Consider the following 19,794-nt stretch of genomic DNA (forward strand, 5'->3'; position numbering starts at 1 on the left):
GGTTCCGTATCGATGGGCTAGGCGCCTGATCACGAAGGCGGTGGTGGGCACGACGGACAAAGAGGATGATGATGAAACAGTACCCCTCGTGTACGTCAAGGGACACGAGAAGCGCGAATGGCTGCACGATTTGCTTCAAGACGATGCGCGAGATGACGTATTCATCGAGACTTTGGATGTGGACTACGAAGATATCGCTCCTTTATATAAATTAGATAGTATTAGGTTGGTAAGAAAATAATGTCGGTTTTTAACTTGTAGCTTTAACGCATATATCTCAGCTCAGAGTAAAGTGTATTAATCGAAATAAGAACCATTACAATCAACACATTGTTTCTAACGAGAAATAAGTTTATTTATTTCGGTAACGTAGAATTCCAACGTCTTGGAATCGATGAACTCTCGGAAGGCACTTTCAACAGCACCGTGGTTGTTGAAGACTTCCTCTTGCAGGAAGTGGTCGAGGTGTTTAAAAAAGTGGTAGTCTGTTAGCGAGAGGTCTGGCGAGTATGGCGGGTGAGTCAGAGTTTCGTAGCCTAATTTATTCAGTTTCTGCAGCGTCGTTTGTGCGACGTGTGGCCGGGCATTATCGTGAAGAAGAATAGGACCTTTTCTATTAACCAATGCCGGGCGCAGTCGTTGCAGTTTGCGGTGCATTTCGTCGATTTCTTGACAATACTTCTCTGCCGTGATGGTTTCGCCTGGATTCAGGAAGTTGTAGTGTATCAGACCGGCTGATGACCACCAAACCGTCACCATGATCTTCCTTTGGTGCAGCTTCGGTTTTGGGAAATGTTGTGGAGCTTCGCCATGGTTCAACCACTGTGCTGAGCGCCGCCGGTTGTTGTATAGAATCCATTTTTCATCGCATGTCACAATGCGATCGAGGAATGAATCGTTGTTGTTGCGTAAAAGAAGCGCAGAGCACACTTCATAACGACGATTTTTTTAATTTTCATTCAATTCATGCGGCACCCATTTGTCGAGCTTTTTTGATTTTCCAAGTTGTCTGAGGTGATCCAGAACTGTTGGATGACTTACGTCTAACTTTACAGCAAGCTCTCGAATCGTTATGCGCGGATCTGCCTCGACCAACACCTTTAATTCGTCGTTGTCAACTATCGATGGACGTCCACGACCTTCTTCATCTTCAAGGCTCTCATCTCCATTCTGAAATTTTTGAAACCAACGTTGCATCGTACGTTCGTTTGCGGTTCCCTGGCCGAATGCGCTGTTGATGTTACGAGTAGCCTCTGCTGCTTTATGGCCTAGTTTGAACTCGTACAAGAATATCGCTCGCAATTGTTTCTTTTCCATCATAAATTCTATAAATAATAAGGGACACAAAATAATAGTAAAAATAAAACCAATAGCAGAGTAATATAGAGCGAAATCTGCGCTGTAAAATGGTACATGAAATGAATATATTAAAAGAAATATTTATTTCAAAAACAAGTAGCAAAGTCAAATAATATATAAAACCGACATTATTTTCCTAGCAACCTAATAAATACATTTCGATGTGGATACCAAGTGAAACATTGCGCCTTACAAAATGTATTCAAATTCTACAATTGGTGGTCGAACCGCCTGAAATAAACTGCATTCCTTATTACAACTTGCGTCTGCGTTTTTTATTCTATTTTATTCTCCCCCTCCCCCTCCCCTATTACGGCGGACTCTCCATGACATCACACACGTCGCGGTTTTCTCATAGTATCAATATGCGGACACAGGTATATGTGGATATTGATATATATGCGGCTATCGAATAATCGCGGGGAACGTGCTTTATCTTTGCTGACTGTTGTTTTCATCTGATCACCCTACCCTATGAGCATGAGCTTCCATCGTCACGCGTCCGCTTATTGTTAGTCTCATTCAGTACAGTTCTTGCAGTCGTTGAAATAAAATCATGTGGAAGCAGTTTGCTGACAAAATGCGTGGGGAGGAGGAACAGTTTAACGTTGCGGATGAGTTACAAGTGACATTTCCGCAAACAGCGGTAAATACCTTATTAATTGCATTGAATGAGGGTGACAGTCGTTGCGAGTGTCACTTATACTGCTAATAAAATCGATGATAACAAAACTTTTTGTTTTTTAAATTTTGTACTATCACTTTTGTTTTAGATTCTCCTAGTGGATGCCACCCCCGTTGTAGAGGTTCCTCTACATCGAGAAGTGCACATTGCGTTTCCACCACTTACGGTAGGTATATCTATTCATTGTCATATACTATTAACAGCATTTTTCTGATAGATATATTTATTTTTTCAGCGGGTGCCTCGGTGGATGATCCGCATACAGAAGTTCATTAATGTGGACCACATTAAATGGGTGCGGCATGAACGCCGCAAACACAGGGATGAACAACACAGCTGGGAAGACCGATGGACAAACCCGTGGGAGGAGGAAGATATTTTTAGTTTAAGAATTTTATTTGGAATAGATCCTCCTTACAAAGCAGAAACTTGGGAATAATTCGGTTTTTTGTATTTTTCTTTTATTGTTTCTTATACTGTTACATATTTTATATATTCTATTCTAATTTTATTATATCTTAGATATTACTTCATATACTTATTATTTCATTACTTATATATATTTTTATTATTGTATTACTTTTATGCATTCTATTTCATTACATTAATTATATATATTTTTATTATTTTATTACAATTTTCTTTTTATGCATTCTCCTCTTCCTCTTCCTCTTCCTCTTCCTCTTCCTCACAATATACATACTAATTATACATACTTATATTATTTCATATCTTAAAATATAAAAAAATATGTTCTCTTTAACATTATATTTCAACTGTCATATTTCAATTTCCATGTTTCTACACACACACAACTTTGTCTCTCTCACTAAGTAGTATTATTTCATTGTTCCTCATCTACAAATACAATATGTTCATTAGTTAGGCACGTACATATTTTACACATGACACTCTTTAAGTGTTTCCTCACCTGAAGAGATGGCGATAAGTGGCATGTTGTGCGCGTTCTGATTGGATTATTCCTCGGAGTAATAATTGTTATTTACTATTACCTCTTTCTCGCACATTTTCATTTCGTCGCAGAAACTCGCCGATGTGATCCCCCACGTCTTCCTCTTCATGGTCGAAGCATACTCGCGTTTCCATAATGTCATTGATGATTGCTATCAATCGTCTATCATTGGCACAATGTCCGAGCAGCACCATTACATTCAACATTGTGTTCGTGCACAGTCCCGCGAAACATCGAAATACATAATAATTATCCTCATCATTGTCCGATAATTTACACAAATACTCGGATGCCTGTATTCAACCATTTAAGTTGCCACCCACGATAAAAAATTTTCGTAACGTTTCGCGAAGCACCATGTCACTGCGGCAACTATTAACAATTAACGAAGGTCTGAACAGTGGAGAGATCGGAGCAAAAATACCTTTCGGAAAGAGTACACGACATCTTCGAGGACCACGCGATGAGATTATCATGGTACACGTGCCACTTTCGGAAGGGGTACGTGATATCTTCGCGGACCGCGCAATGAGGAGATTACCATGGTACACGTACATTATGCACGTGCATACTTACTCCTCTTATTGTTACTTACGTCTAAAGAGTAGAGAGATTACGTTCCTCTTATTGTTACTTCGCTTACGTCTACAGAGTATAGAGAGAATAAACTAAACCCACACATAGCAGCCGGACATCGGCGCTCGAGTTGTGAAATGTTCTCTGCATGCAGTTTTTTCACCGCGAACGTGTCATCTTTAATCATACTTTAACATCCACTCATCCGATTTCATAGCAGCCGGACGTCGGCGCTCGCGTCTTATCACCGCGAAACACGTCGCGACGTGTACAGCGAAGAGGGTATCGGTTACGTCGCGCACGTGGATGCCTCGCGAACCGCGACATCGGTTCGTTGACAAAATGCTATCTGTTACATCGCATGTTGTGCTCAATCAATGGGGGTTTCTCTTACATCGCGCACGTGCCGTGCATCCTCCCCCTCATCCCTCCCGCGGGTTAGATCAGCAAAAAAACTGTCACGATCCCTGCGGATTGGGTCCGCGAAAACCCCCTTGGTTAGGTTAGATGGTCACGGTCCCCCTCCCCCTCCTGCGGGTTAGGTCCACGAAAACCCCCTCCCGCGGGTTGGGCCAGCAAATACTGTCGCGTGTGGGTTAGGTCAGCAGTCCTTCCCCCCTCCCCGCGACCCCCTTGCCGTGTAACGTCGTACCCCCCTCCCCCCGCTGACTCAGCCCCCCCTCAGATCTCTGGGTTAGAATCAGCCCCCCTAACCTACTCATACTCGCCACCAATATTAATAAAGCGTCTTTCTAATCGCTTCTTCAGTCCCTCGAGCCGGGCGATTCGAGCTACTAAGGACTGTTTGTTTCCGATAGAGAGTCGCGGCTACGTTCTTCCAATTGTTCGATAAGGTCATCGCACTGTTGTGTCCATGCGAAATATTCACCCAACTTTGATACACGCGATGATTGTGCCACAATGTTCTGTTCTAGTTGAGTGAGGTTCTCCATTTTTCGCCTTTCCACTCCTTCAACGTGACCGATGTAACATGCGTCACTTCTGACACGTATATTGCTATGTGTTGCATATCGTTCCTTATTATATGATTTACCACCCTATATCTTTGTCTCATTCTAATTCACACGTGTTGGAAAATTTGCCTTGCCGCATCTAAAATATCTTGTGAGGCTGTATAGAATGTGCTCGCATATTTTGCAGTTTAAGTTGCACGTGTCTCAATGTGATGATGTACTATTTTCGTGAAGCTACACAAAATGTGATTGCGTCATTTGATACCTTCTATGATACTTATCTAACCTATGCGAATAACTGAGGACTGTAGAAAAGTGCACTACAACGTTTAGGAGTAAATGTATTTTATTGCATATATTTGTTACATATTAACAACGTATTTCAAAAGGCTAATGCCAATAACTCACGACATACACCGACCTCGCGATCGCGCAGAAAACGTACTATCGAGATGCTGAACGCTCCTGGGCCCTGTTTCTTCCGGAGTGTCATCCCCGAGAACGTTGACGACATCCTCTTCAAAAGGGCTCATACGGCCGTGAAAACCCCGTTCTTCCATTTTCATGCGTCGGAACAGCGGGGTCAACGGTCACGTGCCTACTTCTGCGTGCCCTTGTCACATACCGCTTCGCGCGACCTTCACTCCTCGATAGCTCGACACTGGGAACAGTCCATGATCAGCGGCGCCTGTCCATCTATGTGCATACGCTGCCCGGACTGGTGTAGTGCGCGAGGCACCTGCGGTACCGCCGCATCTCGGGATCAAGTCTCAGGTGTTCCAGTAACCTGTCCCACAACCCTTCCACGTAGTCGCTGTATCGTTGCAGGAGAACGATCTTCGGAACGTACTGCAACTGCTCGCTCGTCAGACCGAGAATCGCTCTATCGTCTGGCAGCACATCGCAGGAACATCGTCGAGTTTGCCCGATCGGTCGCGCTCCCCATCTTATACATGCATCACTCGCTACGTCGTGATAACCTCGCGGGAATTTTAAAACGTGCGTTCTCGTTCGTTCCACATTCGTTCCACGTTCAAATACGTTCGATAGACGTTCGATACACGTTCAAACACGTTCTTGACTCGTTCGTTCCACGTTCGATACACGTTCGATAGCTGTTCGGTATCTGTTCGGTACCTGTTCGATAACTGTTCAGTACCTGTTGTTGAGCTGTTCGGTACCTGTTTGATAGCTGTTCGGTATCTGTTGTTGAGCTGTTCGGTAGCTGTTCGATACCCGTTCGTATCTGTTCAATAGCTGTTCGGTATCAATGCACACGTGTTGGAAAATTTGCCTTACCGCATCTAAACACGATGCAATGTTTCGTGAGGCTACACGGAACGTGCTCGCGCCATTTGATACCTTCTATAATACTTATCTAACCTATGCGAATAAACTGGGAGTGCACTACAACGATTAGAAGTAAATATTATTTTATTTCATACTTTATTCCATAATATTATGTTTTACATTACACAATAATGTTCTTTTTTCAGAACGCTAATGCCAATAACTCACAATCGATAAGTTCCTTGTCATCGAAATATTCGCTGTTTTGTATGGCAACGGTTATGTCGTTAGGATTATCAATGCTACGTGCGATCTTACAGAACTGTTCGTACTTGTAATCTACATGGTCGATGCAGCTTACTAACCAATTGTACATGTAATCGATACATTTATCGAGATTAAACATAGTTGTTAGTGTAGCTTCCATCATTAGTGATCGCACATTTGTTACTTCGAACCGAACACACTTCGTATCGTTATACTTAATAAAGTCTACAGTTAACGGCCCGATATACATGGAATCTACTGGTCGTTTATCAGTTTTGGAAAAATACTCCTGGATTAAAGGTTAATGTTCCATGAGGCCTTTCCAGGTTTCCATTTCGAGGATCAATTCATTCCCTCGTTTGTCTCCCACAGCAATCTCCATGTAACTCGGACTATGTCCCACGTTTATGCCAATTTCCAAATACTTGTGTTCCGTCGTTGTCAACGCGTATCTTCTTCCTAGGATACGAACGCATCGTCGTCGGCGTTGTGGTTGCGATGCTGCAGTATCACGCGCTTCGGAAGTGACGCCCGTTGTGGAATTAGCACTGCGGAGAAATAATGTAGAACTATTAGAAATCCATGCATATATCACACACCATGCTTAAGGCGGTATTATCGTCTAGAAATTTGAAAAAATCGCTTTTGAGTTTTTGGATTTTATTATATTACAGACCTTCAGAAATACGCCTGTTAAAACCGTATAGTGAAATTCGTAAAATTGGCTGAATTATAGCAATTCTAAGAAGTACGGTTGCGCGCGCGGGAAGCGTAACCGAGACGCAGCTGCGCCGTTCTACTGTTCCCTTTGTTGTTTGGTTTTGACCTGCTTGGGATACCTTAGAGGAAGGAGCCATTTATGGACTCGGATTGGCTAATTAACCAGTAAGTATCAATACTTTGATTTAATCTCATCAAACGGTAGGAAAACTTTAAACGCGTTTTTCTCAAAACTATGTTTTTCAAATCAGCAACCATGATATCTCGATAACCAATTGGCCGATTGCGCTCTACTTTAATATTTACCTTCAGTAGACTATTTTTGAACGTTGGTAGAAGAATTGAATCGAAATAATTTTTTTGTTTGTTTATAACTCGTTGAAGGGAAAGAAAACGTTGGAAAAATGGACAATCAACGTTTAGCATGCCGCCATTTTGTGAAACAATTTTTTTTCTGACCAAATCTGCTACTAACCCTAACAACACTCATATAGATTAAGAATATGTTTGGTTTTTTTCAGATACATACAACGTCCGCAACACTGGTTGCCAATCACAGCTTTTTTCCGTGCACCATTGTGTCCGAGCGTACAAAACTACATGTAAAAAAGTTTTTTTCTATATGCTTTCTACATATTGTTAAAAGAACAATAAATATGTATACAACATTTGAAAAAGAAAACGCGAACAGTTTTAAATTTATTCTATCCTGAAAATCACCTGCAAAACAGTACTCTAGACGATAATACTGCCTTAATATATCAATTGCTAAATATACTTACTAGCTTCGCTTCCACGCTGCTGTATCACGATTCTACTCCATGTGTCTCTTGCTCCACATTGTTCCTTCTAGCTTCTTCTCTTCAGATCTAATCGTGCTCGTTCCACTGAATAACTAATGTTTGTAACATTCGCTCTTCTCTTTAAATATACATTTTGTTTAATCCCCACCCCTCTCTTTCCCCTCTTCGCGCACACTTACGAGCCTAACCCATAGCAATCCATTTGGACCTGAGATGTCGAATTGCGCAATCAGCGCATTTTTTCGTAGCAGCCGGACGTCGGCGCTCGAGTTATCAAATTTTTTCACCGCGAGACACGTCGCGACGAGGAGGGTATCGCGCACGTTCACCGCGAACGTGTCATCGAAGAGTGCATCGGTTACATCACGCACGTGGACGCGATGTACTTTAACATCCACTCATCCGATTTCATAGCAGCCGGACGTCGGCGCTCACGTTTTACCACCACGAAACACGTCGCGACTTGTACAGCGAAGAGGGTATCGGTTACGTCGCGCACATGGATGTCCCGCGAACCGCGACATCAGTTCGTTGACGAATGCTATCTGTTACATCGCATGTTGTGCACAATGAGGGTTTCTAATACATCGCGCACGTGCATCCTCCCCCTCATCCCTTCCGCGGGTTAGGTCAGCAAAATACTGTCACGATCCCTGCGGGTTAGGTACGCGAAAACCCCCTTGGTTAGGTTAGGTGAGCAAAAACTGTCACGGTCCCCCTCCTCCCTCTCGCGGGTTAGGTCCGCGAAAACCCCCTCCCGCGGGTTGGGCTAGCAAATACTGTCATGTGTGTGTTAGGTCAGCAAATACCGTCACGGTCTTCCCCCCCTCCCCCGTGTGTTGTCAAACCCCCCTCCCCCCGCTGACTTAGCCCCCCTCAGATCCCTGGGTTAGAGTCAGCCCCCCTAACCTACTGAATTTCTGCCATACATGGGCAGTTGTGAACCTGATACGCGATATAAATAGATTTAGACTAAAGGAAATGCAAACGTGGATTGTAATATGAAGGGTCGAAGGAGGGGTCTTCACAAGTGCCGCACTTTGACTCTTGAGAACAAAATCATAAATCCATCAGATACCACAGTAATATCTGGAGCAACAAACGCTGCTTCATTAGAAACAAATTTTTTCTTATTTCCTTCATTTCTGGGAACAGAATAACCCCCACTTAAACTCTTCTAGCCCTATATAAAGGAAACAATTTGGCCAGAGCGTCCTCTTTTTGGGTCTTCGATCAACCTGCAATCTGCATTACGTTATTGTTTCGTTCCCGTGATCGGGACGTCGAGCTAACAGATAGAGTCAGTGATACTCTTTGATCATTCAGCAACTCAGCATTATGTTATTCGTTCCCGTGATCGGGACGTCGAGCTAAAGGATAGAGTCAGTGAATCTCACCATCTCAAGACTCTGGTCCGGTTGGCCCCTTCATCGCACAAACACCGAAGCCCTCCACCCGAAGAACAGCACGGAAGAAAGTAAGCTAAATTCGCATATCATTTTCATTTTTCACCCCTTTCAACCGTTTCGTGGCTTCTTTCATACTAGCGAACAAAGTTCATTCCGTTTTTCCCGTTTAAGTGGCCTATTCTAATCACGGACGGAGTTATTCCCCACCGGCAGAATTGAGTAGTTCCCGCCGGCAGAATTAGTGACGTTCGAGCAAGGGGCACCCTTCCCCAAACCGGCAACAACCGAAGACCCGGGAAAACCTTCCGATACAACTGAGCGGCTATCACCCCTTTCAATTGACATTCCATCTCCTACTTCAACAAATGCGAATCCACCCCCTTCTCCTAGCTTCTTCCCTCTTTCCCTTCCAGAACTGTCTCCACAGTGGTACTCACCCATCCCCACTCCTGACTTCGACCAGATTCTAAACTTGGCCATCCCTTCCCCAATTCCAGAAGTGAGTCCGGAACATCTCCTTCCCCCTCCACCTTCAGTGAAAACACTGACAAGGGGAGGTCAGACCACCGGATCATCGATTTTGCCCAGCTTTTACAGGTATGTTGTATTCATATAGAAGTAACATATACTATCCGGAGACGATGATTCGTATACACTTGACCGGAATTGAACGTAATTTTAAGGAACTGCTATATGCAATCGTTTGTATTTCGTTTGAAGAGTAATGAAGTGTGAATAAAAAGGTTTGTGAGTCCCTCAGTTAATTGTAATTAAATGTTTATTACTCGGTAGTTAGCCAGAATATAGATTTTAGTTCCTCATTTTAAAAGAAGAAGGCGCCACTGCTCCCTGAAATTCTATTGACAGTTTCCCTTCTATGGTATTGAGAGTTTGGTTACAGATAATGATGCAACAGTCGAACAGTTTTACAGTTCACTGTTTTACTGTTCACTATCCTCGTGCCTCGTGGATGTGGTCGCCGTTGGCCGTATTCTCTGGAAGAAAAATGCCCCAGGGGCTTTGATCGGGTCGTGTGATCACCTAAAGTACGGGCATAATGCATCCGAAGTTCCCGACTCATTGACGAGGTAAGCATGTGTGGAAAAAGCGATATTATAAGTATTTTGCACATTTATCTAGTGTAGTACCAAACATATCTCATTCTCAAATTAACGTATAGGCCTTGTTCTTTCCTTTCTTTCCCAGTCCAACGGATCACAAATTGGCAACCTGCAGCGATGACGGAACTGTTAGAATTTGGGATTTCCTTTGCTGTCAGGAACAACGAATTCTGAAGGATATATAAGTAATAATCAACACCGATCAACACCGGTGAATCCGAAGACAAGAGCAACTATAAAAAGGAAGCGTCCAGCGTTGCGTGGCATCCAAGTCAAGACGGTCTGTCTTGTAGCGGTAGAGACGATGGTGCTATACTCTTCTGGCATGTGAGTTATCATTTTTATTGTTGATTTCTTTTTACCTCATGCTATACGTCGATGAGAGCAACAGTCGCGGCGATGACGATATGAGGTTCAGTATATCTGGTTCTGGTAGGCCAAGTTCGCACAGTTAGTACGATCTACGCAGCAACAATTTCACTGATAAAGATTTTCTTGATAAAACTTACGTATATGTTATTTTATGTTGTACATAAATATAGATGACACCAGACGATATAGAGGGATACATAGAATATCTGATATCGATTGAAAGACTTGACGAGGCTGCTATGAAACTTACACAAATTGTCACTCAAGATGATTTCGTTTGAAAACACGCGAAGTCTAATCATCAGTTGTGGAATGAATTGGTTTGATATCAAAATATGCTCCCAAAATAAAATCTTTGAACGTGCCATTATTCGGGATGATTGAAGACATATGGATCAATTGAGAATTCACTAGCAGATTACTATATCCAAAGTGATCTTTTTTAAATGGTATTACACTGATTTCATATTTATTCATGTTTATTCTATATTTTGTTCTACATATTGCCATCTTTATCAAAATATGTACATTTATTTTAGGCAAGAGAGATTGATGAAGCTATACAGACTGTTACTGTTAGAGGTTTGAGTCAAGTTTTCGATGCATATGCATAATTTGAAAAAGTTAGTCTGAAAAACAGTAACGGACAAATTTCCTACGAAATATATAATTTTATTCTACGTTATACATAATAAAAATGCCAAAGAAATATGTTAATACTTGATGATGCAGTGGCTATTCTCGGATCATTTTTTCAAGCAGCCACCACATTGACAGTGTTTATTGTAGATAACGTCATGAAAGTTCAATGCCTTCTGCAGAGCGCGAAAGCCTTTCTGTAGAATAATATTATGGTTAGCCATTAACGTTGTCTGCACTGTTTCGTGATCGCCACACTTATTGCACTTCTCCATTTGACGAGAACTTGGCATTGATTCTATCAGTTTCATCCATGCTTCAGCTGGACTATCTGCTGCATCATAAGATAATATAATCTCCTGATGCTCAGTTTTTGTAATACTTTTTGTATGTTCATACATGGGTTTTAATAATCTAAATCTCTCCTTATACAGTTCACGACTTGGGCCATTATTCATAAATTTGGTGATAAATTTGAAGAATAAATTATCCGAACTTTCGACAATTGAACAATACTCAGGATCATCCAGGATACTAGTGAAAATAATTTGTGTAATCGAATCGAAGGGACAACTGTTTCTCAAGTAATATATTGTACCATCAATTTTATAGGTACCACAATACGAAGCATTTTGTAATAAATACCGTTTTATATTCTTGGTCATTAACTGATTATTCAATTTTACTTCCGGATAGGCACGAAAGAATTTTGATTGAGACGATTTGTGTTCAAAATACTTGTTTGTTTCGACTTGAGTAGCTGTCTGTTGTTCAACGGTCAATTTATTTTCCTTTTTGCTGTGGGCGAGTTGCGATGCTTCATGAATAAAACTCTGCGACTTACTTTCTTCACATTCAATAATTTCTGTATAAGAAATCTGGTTCTCAAACCTGTCTGAATGTACTAATTCTGAAAGTGATCAGTCATCTGTATCGCAACTCATAATAGTAGGAATGTCGACTAAATTTTCTATTTGGTTAGCGATTTGGCCAAAGTTTTCATCATTCAATTCTGTAACATTATTCGAATTATTCTCCATTCTTTCTTGCTTTTCAGTGGGAAAAAAAGGTTTTGCTTTTCCACGCCAGTTTTCCATAGATAATAAATCTAAATCTTCAGCTGATTTAGAACAATCATGTTCTTTTTCTAAAATTTGCATATTTACATGATCATAAATTTCATTTAATCTTATTTCAGGTGTTGAGTAACCCGCAGCAACTTGTCGAATGTCTTTGGGCTTCCAAGTAGGCACTGTCTTTTCATTAACAATGAAATTTTGCATTTTGGCTGAGAAACTTCGTGTACCTCCTATTAAATCACGAAGATGCATTTTTATGAAATTGTCAGCTCTCTGAGGAAGTGAATAGTTCCTGAATACCTCTGTTTTAATGTCTCCGAAGATTCTTTCACAATAGCTCGTCGTTGGATGACTTGAGTAATGAGGAATACATACTCCTGTCCAGAGTGGAAATTCTTTTCCGATTTTTAACAAATGATTGATCAATTTAGGTAAGTGAAAAAAATTGACATTTGTGCCCTCCTGAATTGTAGATTCCGCCGCAAATTTTATATTTTCAAAAAACGCATTGATTTCAATATTGCTATCGTCTGTTTCGTCAATGCCATCATTCAATTCATCACTGTTAGCATTAATTTCCAAATAATTGTCTACATTAGTAGGACGTTCTTTTATTAAAGATTCCAATTTTTCCCTTGATTGTTGTGCTGTTTGTTGATCTATCAATTTCATATTTACAGTTGAATCCTGATAATATTGAAGGGCAACAATACACGTAAGGGAAAATATTTCAACAAAATCTTGGAAACTTTGGCAGTCTATTATCAATGCGATGCACCGAATGTAAAAGTCACGTATAGGGCGCAAAGGATGACTTTTTAAAACAGGCCATCGACAAACCATATGGATTACGTGTGCAACATCAACTCTTACGTATGTTGATATCCACTTTCGTGAAATATATTTTCCTGCCGAGACAGCATTGAAACAAATTTCAATATACTTCTTGATCGTAATATCATTAAAAGCTTTTGAACAAGCCAATAACATTGCTCTGGAATAATCAACAACCACTTGCATTGGTTTACGAAATTTGACCATACGTAGCCATACTTTCAACCAGTGTTTAATTGTTTCAGTTTCTTGTGATTCTGTTAGTAACTGATATATAGATAAAGACGTATTGTCAAAATGTATGGCAATCACATATAAGAAAATGTGCGCAGACGTTATATCGAATGATCTTTTTATTTTTCTAACAATACTGCCAGTTGCATCTATGCTGATAGATGAAGCATTTTTCTGGCTACTGTGGTACTGTTCATAAACGCTTATTTGTTCAGCAGTGCCATAACAGACTTTGAACGGCAAATAACATATCAGAGCAATAGAACCTTTATATGGATTTTCAAAATTTAAGTAATAAATTGCTTGTATCACGTCTGCACCCTTTATTTTTTTGGAACCTAATTCGTCCTCAATTTCTTCTTTCGTAGCATGTCGGAGTACATTCAGTGAAGGTATTATTGGTGCATCAACATCTCCAAGACGCAAATTTTCTCTCACTATTCGTTTTCGAAGATTTGAACAGCCTTCTGTGATTGCTGCCTTGCCAACCTGTTTTCGCTTTTCTCCATTTAAAGGACGCTGCAGAATTTCATGGATTTGACCTCTAGTATCCCGAGTTTTGACGCATATATGCAGTTCTTCAGTGCTGGTTGATGGTTCTTTATAAACAAGGCCTTTAAAAATGTTGTCACATGTTTTACTCTTGCAGCTGCCGATGATCTTGATGTAATATTTCCTTTGAGAGGATGTTTGTACATCGCTTCTAATAAAAGTATATGCGCAGGGTAGACGATGTTGTCGATAAAATGCATCCGTTACGATGTTGGTCCATACCCATGGTTTTAATGTGTACTTGCATTTCTTCTTGCCTGATTCAACTGGTTTAATTCGCTCCCATTCAGTCGCAGTTAATATTAAATCAAACAATGTGTCATTGTCTTGACAAGTAGAATCAAATGAGGAATTATTACAATAAATTACTTCATTGTTATCACTCTCAGAAGATATTGTAACATTCAGTGAAGGATCTAGCATGTCAAGACCGAGTTTCTGTCTTGCTAAAGATAATATTTCTCGTCTATTGTATTTTACATTAACCCACCAGTTGTGAGCACTCCATGCCTTTTTACATCGCTGACTCATTTGCTTCCAAACTACGTCCGAGTAGTTAGGTAATGTATCTTTGAACAAATGATCCGAGAATAGCCACTGCATCATCAAGTATTAACATATTTCTTTGGCATTTTTATTATGTATAACGTAGAATAAAATTATATATTTCGTAGGAAATTTGTCCGTTACTGTTTTTCAGACTAACTTTTTCAAATTATGCATATGCATCGAAAACTTGACTCAAACCTCTAACAGTAACAGTCTGTATAGCTTCATCAATCTCTCTTGCCTAAAATAAATGTACATATTTTGATAAAGATGGCAATATGTAGAACAAAATATAGAATAAACATGAATAAATATGAAATCAGTGTAATACCATTTAAAAAAGATCACTTTGGATATAGTAATCTGCTAGTGAATTCTCAATTGATCCATATGTCTTCAATCATCCCGAATAATGGCACGTTCAAAGATTTTATTTTGGGAGCATATTTTGATATCAAACCAATTCATTCCACAACTGATGATTAGACTTCGCGTGTTTTCAAACGAAATCATCTTGAGTGACAATTTGTGTAAGTTTCATAGCAGCCTCGTCAAGTCTTTCAATCGATATCAGATATTCTATGTATCCCTCTATATCGTCTGGTGTCATCTATATTTATGTACAACATAAAATAACATATACGTAAGTTTTATCAAGAAAATCTTTATCAGTGAAATTGTTGCTGCGTAGATCGTACTAACTGTGCGAACTTGGCCTACCAGAACCAGATATACTGAACCTCATATCGTCATCGCCGCGACTGTTGCTCTCATCGACGTATAGCATGAGGTAAAAAGAAATCAACAATAAAAATGATAACTCACATGCCAGAAGAGTATAGCACCATCGTCTCTACCGCTACAAGACAGACCGTCTTGACTTGGATGCCACGCAACGCTGGACGCTTCCTTTTTATAGTTGCTCTTGTCTTCGGATTCACCGGTGTTGATCGGTGTTGATTATTACTTATATATCCTTCAGAATTCGTTGTTCCTGACAGCAAAGGAAATCCCAAATTCTAACAGTTCCGTCATCGCTGCAGGTTGCCAATTTGTGATCCGTTGGACTGGGAAAGAAAGGAAAGAACAAGGCCTATACGTTAATTTGAGAATGAGATATGTTTGGTACTACACTAGATAAATGTGCAAAATACTTATAATATCGCTTTTTCCACACATGCTTACCTCGTCAATGAGTCGGGAACTTCGGATGCATTATGCCCGTACTTTAGGTGATCACACGACCCGATCAAAGCCCCTGGGGCATTTTTCTTCCAGAGAATACGGCCAACGGCGACCACATCCACGAGGCACGAGGATAGTGAACAGTAAAACAGTGAACTGTAAAACTGTTCGACTGTTGCATCATTATCTGTAACCAAACTCTCAATACCATAGAAGGGAAACTGTCAATAGAATTTCAGGGAGCAGTGGCGCCTTCTTCTTTTAAAATGAGGAACTAAAATCTATATTCTGGCTAACTACCGAGTAATAAACATTTAATTACAATTAACTGAGGGACTCACAAACCTTTTTATTCACACTTCATTACTCTTCAAACGAAATACAAACGATTGCATATAGCAGTTCCTTAAAATTACGTTCAATTCCGGTCAAGTGTATACGAATGAGACGATGCGCCTCTCAAGCGTTTACGAGAACTCGCGGAGTAAATTTCAGCATGTTCCTTTAGTATCCTTGCTTTTAATCACATTGTCGAGCTACAGCGTAGCGCAGCAAGTTAGGCGTCGGACTGGAAGTCTGATGGTTGCTGGTTCGCGTCCCGTCCTGTTTTTTTTTCTCTATATTGTCATATATTATATAGTAATTAATATTATTAATAAATATTATTTTTCTACAATGAAATCATACTTGTTATTACAATTTCAATTTGTGATATTCTGCATGGAATATTTTTTAATAACACACGATTTTGAACAGTTAAAAGCGTTTCTCACGAAAAACAATTAATATATTCGATATACATGTAGTTATAATATCAAGAAATGTAGGGATTCTATTGATATGGACTTATAAAGACAAGAATTTATTCTCGTAGAGATACAACGTCTGTACGATACTCTCGTCGTCGCTCGAATCTCCTATCTGCTGCGTCGTTTCACCGCGCGCTCTTCTTCTCTCTCCGCGTATTCCTCTGCGCTTCGCTGCACGCTATTGGAGATCGCAGCACGCTCTTAACTCTCTCTCTCTCTCTCTCTCTTCCGTATGGAGGAAATAGAGATACGGATAATGGACACAGGGCAACTGACACATCGGCATGCCCCATTCTACGTCATAAAATACAAGGTCAAATCGCTAATATAAACTATGGATAACGCCGGTGTTACATTAGAAAACTTGCGTATTTGCCATGTTAACTGCCAGTCTCTTCTCGCTCATTGGGACGAATTCTCAATGTTCTTTCTGGATAGGGATTATCACGTTATTTGCTTGTCAGAAACATGGCTTCGGCCAGCAATCCTTGATTCAATGGTGCAGATGGATGGTTATTCTCTCTTCAGGAATGATAGGTGTGGTAGAAATGGAAGAGGGGTAGCTTATTACTTACATAATTCCCTAAAATCCAATGTATTAACGTGCTCTAATCATGCACAGCATCGGAAACCTGAGTATATAATAGGAGAGTTAATTTTTCTTAATTTGTCAAAATTGCTTCTCGCTGTTGTGTATAGACCACCTAATTTTAATTTTCTCACAGAATTTTTTGAAGTATTTCAAGACCTGCAGATTAATTTATAGACACGCAGTAATCTTTGGCGACTTCAACACCAACATGTTATTAGACTCTTACGACTCGAGGCTAATCAACACTTTTTTACGCTCCTCTAGTCTTTACTTGGTTCCTCATGATCCGACACACCATCTTAAGAACTCCACCACTTGGATCGATCTTTGCATTGTGGATGACCCTGACAAATTGATTGGCTTCGAGCAACAAGATGTTAATTTTTTATCTGCTCATGACCTCATTAGTGTGACGTATAAACTTAAGGTGGAACATTGTAACTCAAGAGCACGTCTCTGTAGGGATCTCAGGAATCTCGATCCGGGAAGGATTCAGGAGGACTTGAATGGCACAGATTGGAGTTCCTTATTCGCTGCCCCATCAATAGACGAAAAGGTTGAAATCTTCAATCGGGTGGTTCTGGGCTGCCTTGATAAATATACACCACTATGTTGGAGAAATTTTAAACGTCTTCCAGCCCCCTGGATCACGTCGGACATCAAAGAGGCAATTAAGAAGAGAAATAAGGCGAGAAGAGTATGGCGTAGGAGAAGAGATGAAGATAGTCACATGCACTTTAGACAACTAAGGAATTCAACACAAAATTTAATTAGATCTACGAAGCAAAAATTTTATTCAGATATCTTTAAATCATCGAACGACACTGGCACTACTTGGAATAATCTACGTAAGCTTGGACTCATTAAATCAAAAGATACAAACAGTAAACTTATGTTCTCGGTCAGCGAATTGAATGATTACTTCTCAAGTATTACTGGATCACTCTCTGTCGGAAACAATCCTAATGGTTATCATGAGGATCAATTATATTTAAACTAAGTAAGTTATGATGAGAGTAAATTTTACTGGCTATATATTACACCTGAGATGATACATCGAGCTTGTGCTATGAGCAAATCGAATGCCACTGGAGTTGACGGTATCTCTTTAAAAATTATTAAAATAATGCTTCCATCAACAATAAACATTATAGAGCACATAATGAACTTTTCACTAAATCATGGAGTTTTTCCACAATTGTGGAAAACGGCTCTAATCACTCCTATACCTAAAATAAAGTGTCCGGCTAGTGTACAAGATTATAGACCGATCTCCATTCTTTCGGCCATGTCTAAGATTCTGGAGAAAATAGTAAGCGAGCAAATACAGGACTACATAGAGCGAGATAATCTGCATGATCCGGTACAGTTCGCATACAGGAGAGGACACTCAACACAAACGTGTATCATCCGTTTCATCGATGATGTAAGGCAAGCTATTGATAAGAGACAAGTGACTATTTCGGTATTTTTAGACCTTTCTAAAGCATTCGACAGGGTGCGACTGGACATTTTAATAGATAAGTTAAGGTCGTTAAATTTTTCCTGTTCTGCTCTTCGCTGGATATGCTCATATCTTTCTTACCGGGATCAAATTGTACGTGACACTAGTACTGATGAACTTTCATCTACTAGCATCTTGAATATGGGGGTTCCGCAGGGATCGGTACTCGGCCCTCTATTGTTTATTGCATATATTTCAGATTTTAGGAATACTCTTAGATATTGCAAATATGGTTTTTACGCAGACGACCTCAAGATATATTATCATAGTCGACCCGACAATCTGGTACAGGATATAGCCAGAGTTAACACTGATATTGAAAGAATATATGATTGGGCTACACGTAATAAGATTATTATAAATTCCGGGAAAACTCAAGCAATTATAATAGGAAGTGCTAGATACCTTAATACGATCAATTTAAACAGTCTACCAAAAATAATTGCGGACGGCACTGGGATTGAATACTCAACTCAGGTCAAATACCTTGGTGTCACGATCTCAAGTAATCTATCATGGAACTTACACACCATCAACACATCGAGTAAAATTCATTCCACGCTGTATCGATTGAAATTATGTAGAGATCTTTTACCAACGGATTTGAGAAGGAGTCTTATTACTACTCTTATATTCCCATATGTTGACTATTGCTGTGCTGCATTAACGGATATTACAAGTGAAAATAGCCATAGGCTACAAAGAGCGTTAAACTCTTGTATAAGATTTATTTATGACATCAGGATAGATTAACATATTACACCGTTTTATGCTAGGCTAGGCTGGCTTGATATTAACCAAAGAAGGAAGTACTTTGTAATTTGTCAGCTATTTAGGATTATTAAAACCAAGCGACCTCTCTCTCTATACGATAGACTTGTCTTCAGAGCAGATATCGTCCTTAGGGATACTAGAGCTTCGGCGGACCTCTTGCAGGTTCCACAGTGTAGAACTGAGATTTTCAGGCGGTCATTTATTTGTGTTGCATCCAGTATTTGGAACAAACTGCCCTTCGCAATGCGTAAAGTCGATAAAGGCACAAATTTTAAACGGTGTATGTATGAAATTCTTAGTGGGAAGAATGTTTCTGTGGCGGCTCTCTAGGTATGCTAGGTATATGCTGTGTTTGCGTTTTATTCTTTTTCTGTAATTCTAATACTGCAGGTATATTAGTATATTATGTTTTTAAATACTGCAGGTATACTATTATATTATGTTTTAAATGATTTATGTAACTTATATATTATGATTTCATGATTTATGATTTA

The 19,794-nt window shown here is 40.0% G+C and overlaps 1 protein-coding gene across 1 annotated transcript; it reads right to left on the reverse strand.

Annotated features, from left to right (window-relative positions):
- Window positions 1-336: 336 nt before the first annotated feature.
- LOC105280648 (histone-lysine N-methyltransferase SETMAR) lies at window positions 337-1,328 on the reverse strand. The gene is given in 1 exon segment (XM_011341319.3): window positions 337-1,328. A coding segment is annotated over 1 exon segment (984 nt). The 5' UTR covers window positions 1,321-1,328.
- Between the last annotated feature and the right edge of the window lie 18,466 nt (window positions 1,329-19,794).

Source organism: Ooceraea biroi, chromosome 4, assembly GCF_003672135.1.
Source record: "Ooceraea biroi isolate clonal line C1 chromosome 4, Obir_v5.4, whole genome shotgun sequence".
Lineage (NCBI taxonomy): Eukaryota > Metazoa > Arthropoda > Insecta > Hymenoptera > Formicidae > Ooceraea > Ooceraea biroi.